This window comes from Myotis davidii, unplaced genomic scaffold (assembly GCF_000327345.1).
Source record: "Myotis davidii unplaced genomic scaffold, ASM32734v1 scaffold807, whole genome shotgun sequence".
NCBI classification, from domain to species: Eukaryota; Metazoa; Chordata; class Mammalia; order Chiroptera; family Vespertilionidae; genus Myotis; species Myotis davidii.
Window position 1 is genome coordinate 954,030 of NW_006298272.1, and position 6,499 is coordinate 960,528.

The window sequence follows — 6,499 nt, forward strand, 5'->3', positions numbered from 1 at the left end:
GATAATCACAGTACTATTACACGTGTGGATGTAGTGGGTCTATACTGGGGGTCCTCAAACTACAGCCCACGGGCCACATGCACATACAAATCTTGTATTTGTTCCTGTTTTGTTTTTTTACTTCAAAATAAGATATGTGCAGTGTGCATAGGAATTTGTTCATAGTTTTTTTTAAACTATAGTCCGGCCCCGCAAGGGCCTGAGGGACAGCGACCTGGCCTCCTGTTTAAAAAGTTTGAGGCCTCCTGGTCTAAACATATGTATTTGCAGGGGTCAACTGAGTGAGACCAAAATGTTCATACTGTTTAGCTCCAGGAAGAAGCTCCCAACACATAGAATAGAAATTAAAAACATCCCAGTCAATCCTTTCTCTTGGATATTTTCCACTTTTATTGAGAGGGATAGCCTACTTTTTGTAATCTTAGTAAGTGGACAATCAAAGCAGACGGCTTTGTCTATGGGATAAAGGTCCACTGGACATTTCTTAGCGAAGATTTTACTAAACAAACAACACACTCAAGGATTACTAAGTTTCTCCACACACACACACACACACACACACGCGTGCACGCACATGTGTGCGTGCACACACGCACGCACATGTGTGCATGCACACGCGTACACATACATACACATACACACACGCACGAACACACAAGCACACAAACACACACGGAGTTTAGAACGAGCCACACGCCCATCTGAACAGAAGTACCAACAGGTTCTCTGGCATTTACCTGAGTGGGACCCGGAGAGCGAGCTGAGGAGCCGGGCCTGCGGGTGGGTCCCGTCGAACAACTCGGCCACGTCGCTCAGTGCTGTCTGGAAGTAGGCGAACTGCCCGAACACGACTGTGGACGAAGGGGCGACACGCTTAGCAGGGAAAGGGGCTCTGGTTGTCCTGCACAGGGACCTGTCCCTCCAACTCAGTCCTCAGCTCCCTAAAGCTTCTCCGTGGCTAAAGCTACTGTGCGTGGTTCCTTGATGTTTGGTGCCGAGTGGGAGGCGTGAGATGGTCGTTGTCTGCATGTCTGACATTAACGAGGCGGGTTTTGTTTCATTTCACCTTAGGGTGCTGGCAGGGTCACCGCAAAGTGGCCTGTTTAGGTGAGAGCTTGGGCACTAGTACAGGGATCAAGACACCGCTGGGTTGGGAACCCGGCTCATTCGGGAAGGGATGTGAAACTCTTAAGAGCTGGTTATTTTCATGCCTAATTCCTGTAACTTCCTTGCAGCGTGTACACGTGACTCAGCAACCCAGTGCGGACACAGCTGCTGTCACTGCGCTGGGCGTTCTGTCTCGCTCCCGGCCTGAGTGTTGTAGAGCTCAGCTCCTCCACGGAGGTCCCTGCCGCGGACTATCTACTTCTCGCCTCGTCAGGTTTTCACTCAAACCAAGAGCATATCGGGCCTTCATGATATTGACAAAAACGTGTGATTTAGCATCAACCGACAATGAGCAACTAAATCTTATTTATGTGTCAGGGAGAAGCTAAAACCATTCCACAGCATGGTGAGCAGTAAATGGAGGCACGTGTGCCAAACGCACACGTCACGGCTCTAATCAAAGAATAAGGTGACGCCAGCAAGCGGGGCAAATCTACCTGTATCAGCTCGTGCGTGCATGCGTGTGCACGTGCGTGTAGCAGAGGCAACCCCACTGTAACAGCCTGTGTGTGTGTGTGTGTACTCAATCATACAGGGTGGACAAAGGCAGAACAATGAACACCGATGAAAAGCATGACAATGAATTAAAAGTACAAAGACATTCTTACCGAATTCCTTCGGCACCGTTATGGAGTACAGGCACGTCTGGCCAGCCGTGTAGTTCTGGGGGAAGTTGGGGGACAGCACCACGCCTTCGGACCCCGTGTACTGGCCGCCACAGGGAGCTGGAAGGGAAAGCGACCAGAATTACATGCATGGAGGACGCCCCCAGGACAGGGCCGGAGGCCAAGGCCCCGTCAGGGAGCAGGGTGTCACCTAAAACATCCAGGATGTTACTGTCCAATGCTGACTCCACTTTGCTCTCCAAAGTGAGAGAAAAAGGAACACAAGCACTTACCAGGTTAGAATAAAAGTACGTTAATTTAGCAGGAAGACAATATCATTTTAAGCCTTTCTCAGACAAGCTAAAATAATCGGGAAAACAGCTCAAATAATAACAATAACGGCTCCATGAAGGCAAATTGTTAGGCCACTTAAAGCTTCACCAGCCATGTCTGGTCGCTGTCAATCACTGCATTCAGATACATGGATTATTTCAGGGTTTTTGTTTTTCTGTTTTTATATTACTATGGGAGTCAAAGAAAAGAGTTTTCTTTCTAGTTTTTGTGTTCTTTTCAGCCTTTAATACCTTAGGTTCAGTTCAAGAGCAACATATATAATTACTAATGTGGGGGTGGTCTCTCAGAAGATTGATTTAAAGCTGAAGCAACTGAAACCTAGAAAGTTAGGGGCAACATGATGGTGGGGTGTTAATTACAACAGAGCTGTGTGTGCCTGTGTATTTGTGAGTGTGTCTGAGTTTGTGAGTGTGTGTGTCTATGTGATTGTGTGTCTGAGTGTGTGTGTAAGTTTGTGAGTGTGTGTGTGTATGTGTGTGAGAGTATGTGTGATTGTGTGTTTATGTTTGTGTGCGTGTCTATGTGAGTGCATGTGTCTGAGTTAGTGTGTATGTGTGAGTTGTGTGCGTGTCTATGTTTGTGTGTGTATCTATTTGAGAGTGTGTCTGTGTGTGTGTGAGTGTATGTGTGTGAATGTGTCTATGTGAGTGTGTATGTCTGAGTGTGTGTGTAAGTTTGTGAGTGTGTGTGTCTATGTTAGTGTGTGTCTATGTGATTGTGTGTCTGAGTGTCTGTGTGTAAGTTTGTGAGTGTGTGTGTGTGTATGTGTGTGAGAGTATGTGCGGTTGTGTGTTTATGTTTGTGTGCGTGTCTATTTGAGAGTGTGTCTGAGTGTGTGTGTCTATGTTTATGTGAGTGAGTGTGAGTACACATGTGTGTCGTTATTTCCAGTTGTGAATAAACCCGGGGAGGACTGAAATGTGTGTGCTTTCTAAACCTCCGAATGCAGCCAGCACAACTGACCTTCGCTGTCTGTCAGCATTTTCCAGGAAGTCGATCACCAGAACGCGCTGCTCATAAACCGGCCTGCCTAACTCATAACATGACTGGCTACAAAGGTCACACACTGTCCAGTGCTGACGAATTCACAGAAGTCCTTCACCAATCGACAGTGCATATATGCATCCTACTCGTTACATACATGTATTCATGTGTGATACACGCATACTTAACATAGATTTAAACATATAATAAATGCATGTTTCCCTTTATGCATGTGTCTGTGTGTATATACGTGTGTGTGTGTGTGTGTATACCAATTTAATAAAATGTAATCTTCAAAATTTCAACTATAACATTAACAATAATAAATGGAGATATGGAGTTTTAATGATTTGAGATGAACAATGTTCCCCAGGCCCTTCCCCATGTATGAGATCAGGGGGGCATTACTCTGGCTCCTGTCACTGGAGGGGACTCTTGCCTGTTCTCGCAGGTGGATCTGACCTTCAGTAGGTGATTTTATTAATTTAACATCTACGTGAGGAGTTACAAGCTATTGGATTGTGGGGGGAAGTGACGCATTCACTTTAGTGTTACATGTGTACATATGTCATCTATGTATATTGCGTGTGTATAAATGGAGAGAGAAAGGGAAGGAAACAGAGAGACAGAGAGCACACCTGGGACTGTGCATCGGAACCTCTATGTAGATCAGCTACACAAAATGGGAGTAAAGATGCTGAACGCTCTGAGGGAGAGAAACAGTCCCCTCCAGGTACTGGGAGGAAGGGCTGAGGCGGGCTGATTCAAGGACGGAGGAAGGTCGCCTGCATTTCCCGCCTTAGCTCTGCGAGCAAGTGATCCCCACCACAGACCAGGGAACGGTGCTGAGGCCCTCGGTGACTGAGCTGGACCTGCAGGCGGTGAGGAGGGGGGGACAGGAGAGGCTGTGCTGAGGGCCCTCGGTGGCTGTGCTGGACCTGCAGGCGGTGAGGATGGGGGGGCAGGAGAGGCTGTGCTGAGGGCCCTCGGTGACTGCGCTGGACCTGCCGGAGGTGAGGCGGGGGCAGCTGTCACACATGCACACGTACCGCTGCAGGTGGGCAGGGCCTGGTTCCAGGCCGGCTTCCCGTCCGCTCCGATCACACACGTGATGGACGCAGGGTCCACGATTCTGTAGCCGGAGTCACACTGGTAGGTCACGGAGGAGCCCAGCTTGAAGTCCGTCCCGACTCTGGTCCCGTTCATTATGTTCCCGGGGTCAAAGCAGGCTTCCCGGGGCTTCTCTGCAGGAGAAATGGAGGTGACCCCGTGGGGGTGGGTGACCTCCGTGAGGGTGGGTGACCTCTATGGGGGCGGGTGACCCCTGTGGGGGCAGGTGACCTCTATGGTGGCAGGTGACCCCGTGGGGGCCGGTGACCCCCGTGAAGGCGGGTGACCCCCGTGAGGGTGGGTGACCTCTATGGGGGCGGGTGACCCCTGTGGGGGCAGGTGACCTCTATGGTGGCAGGTGACCCCGTGGGGGCCGGTGACCCCCGTGAAGGCGGGTGACCCCCGTGAGGGTGGGTGACCTCTATGGGGGCGGGTGACCCCGTGGGGGCGGGTGACCCCCGTGGGGGCGGGGGACCCCCGTGAGGGTGGGTGACCTCTATGGGGGCGGGTGACCCCTGTGGGGGCGGGCCTTAATGTTCCTGTGTGTTTGGCTATCTGGTTGATTGTTTTTTAGTGCCTAGACTAGAGCCCAACATGAGAAATGCTCAAAAAATATTTACCGATCAACCAAGGGCCGAGTTGTTAATTAATTATCAAGTTAATAATTACATATACTAGGAAAGATGATCAGGTTACTAATTACCCAGTCAATAACTAAATATCATAGAAAAACTTTTAATCAAATTACAGTTCCAAGTTTTCAAACTACATCTTACTGCACACTTGCTATTCCATCACTTGTTCTTGGTTAACAGAAAAGAGAGCACTTCCTTTTTCTCCATCCACCCTTCCGTTAACTAGGCCTTAGTGCTGAGCCAAAAACACTGACTCTGGAAAAACCGAAGCTCCCTTCCTGGCTTTGCACCGAGTCACCTCAGCTGCCTGGGAAGAGGCAGGGAATCCGACTTCCCAAGAGGGGATTGGTCCATTTGTAAACAACAGTGATGTATTGGGGTGATACTGGCTGACAATCATAGGGGACCCAGGTGTACAATTCTACGTACATCATCTGTGCATTGTGTCCTGTGTTCACTCCCCAGGCAAGTCTCCCTCCATCACCACTCACCCCCCCTTTCCCCTCCCACGCCCCACCCCTCCCCCTCTGGCAGTCACCACACTCTGGTCTGTGTCTATGGGCTTTTTTCTTAATCCTTCCCTCCCCTCCCCTCCCCTCCCCCAGCCCCCCCCGTCCCTTCTCTTTTCCCTCCCTCCCTCCCTCCCTCTCTCTCTCTCTCTCTCTTATCCTCACCCAAGGGCATTTTTCTGTGAGGGAGAGAGGGAGAGAGAGGGAAAGACAGGGAGGAACATCGCTGTGGGAGACACAGGGATTGGTTGCCTCCTGCACGCGCCCGCCGGCCCGGCCCTCTTCCCGCAGGAGTGACCGGAGGGGCCTGGACGCTGGATGCTGGACGTGGTACCTTTGAACTCGATGGCGAAGCCGGACAGGCCCACGGAGGCGTCGCTGCGGAAGGCCAGGAAGAGGCTGTTGCCGCTGCTCTCGATGCGCTCGGGCGCCTGCGAGCCCTGGAAGCTGCCGATGAGCGGGCTGTTGGAGTCCTCGCCCTCGTACACGTGCAGGAAGTCGTAGCTGGGCTCCATGTTGAAGCTAAAGAGACAGAAGCCCGTCGGGGCCTCCACGTGCGCTCCCCCGCCCAGGCCAGTCTCCCAGCACCAGGGGCTCTGCCTTTCGTGGGACTTTTAAAAATCAGAACAATCCAGAAGTGAGACAGAACCAAAATGTCGAGACAGGAAGAACGGTAACAGGCATCGGTGGCCACGGATGCATCCGTATTCACGGGGCTGTCACGTGCACACAGCACCCCTGAGAGAGGCGGCAGGGCACGGGGCTCAGGGACAGACGGTCCCTCCCGCACCGGGACCTCGGACTGAAATGAGGTTTCGAGAGCTGGCTCTGCCCGGCCATGTGGCTCCGTGGCTGAGCGTCAACCCCTGGGCCAGGAGGTCAGGGTTCAAGTCCCTGTCCGGGCACAGGCCCGGGTTGTGGGTTCCATCCCCAGTGGGGGGTGAGCAGGAGTGGCCGACTGAGGTGTCTCTCTCACATCGATGTTTCTCTCTCTCTGCCTCTCTCTTTCTTCTACTCTCTCTAAAAATTAATGGAAAAAATCTTCTGATGAGGAGTAACAAAATACATAAATAAATCGAAATCAAACAAAATAAAAATTAAAAGAGGTGTTCAGCGGGAGAGGTACCTTTTGAGA

The 6,499-nt window shown here is 51.2% G+C and overlaps 1 protein-coding gene across 1 annotated transcript in view; it reads right to left on the reverse strand.

The window, feature by feature from the left end:
• Positions 1 to 6,499, reverse strand: part of CSMD1 (CUB and Sushi multiple domains 1) — a 710,708-nt gene that overhangs the window by 105,153 nt on the left and 599,056 nt on the right. Inside the window, exons 30-32 of the mRNA XM_015570591.1 lie at positions 4,160 to 4,354; positions 1,776 to 1,892; positions 738 to 851 (exon numbers count right to left, since the gene is read on the reverse strand). Coding sequence (XP_015426077.1) covers positions 738 to 851; positions 1,776 to 1,892; positions 4,160 to 4,354 — 426 coding nt within the window. The remainder of the gene's footprint in view (positions 1 to 737; positions 852 to 1,775; positions 1,893 to 4,159; positions 4,355 to 6,499) is intronic.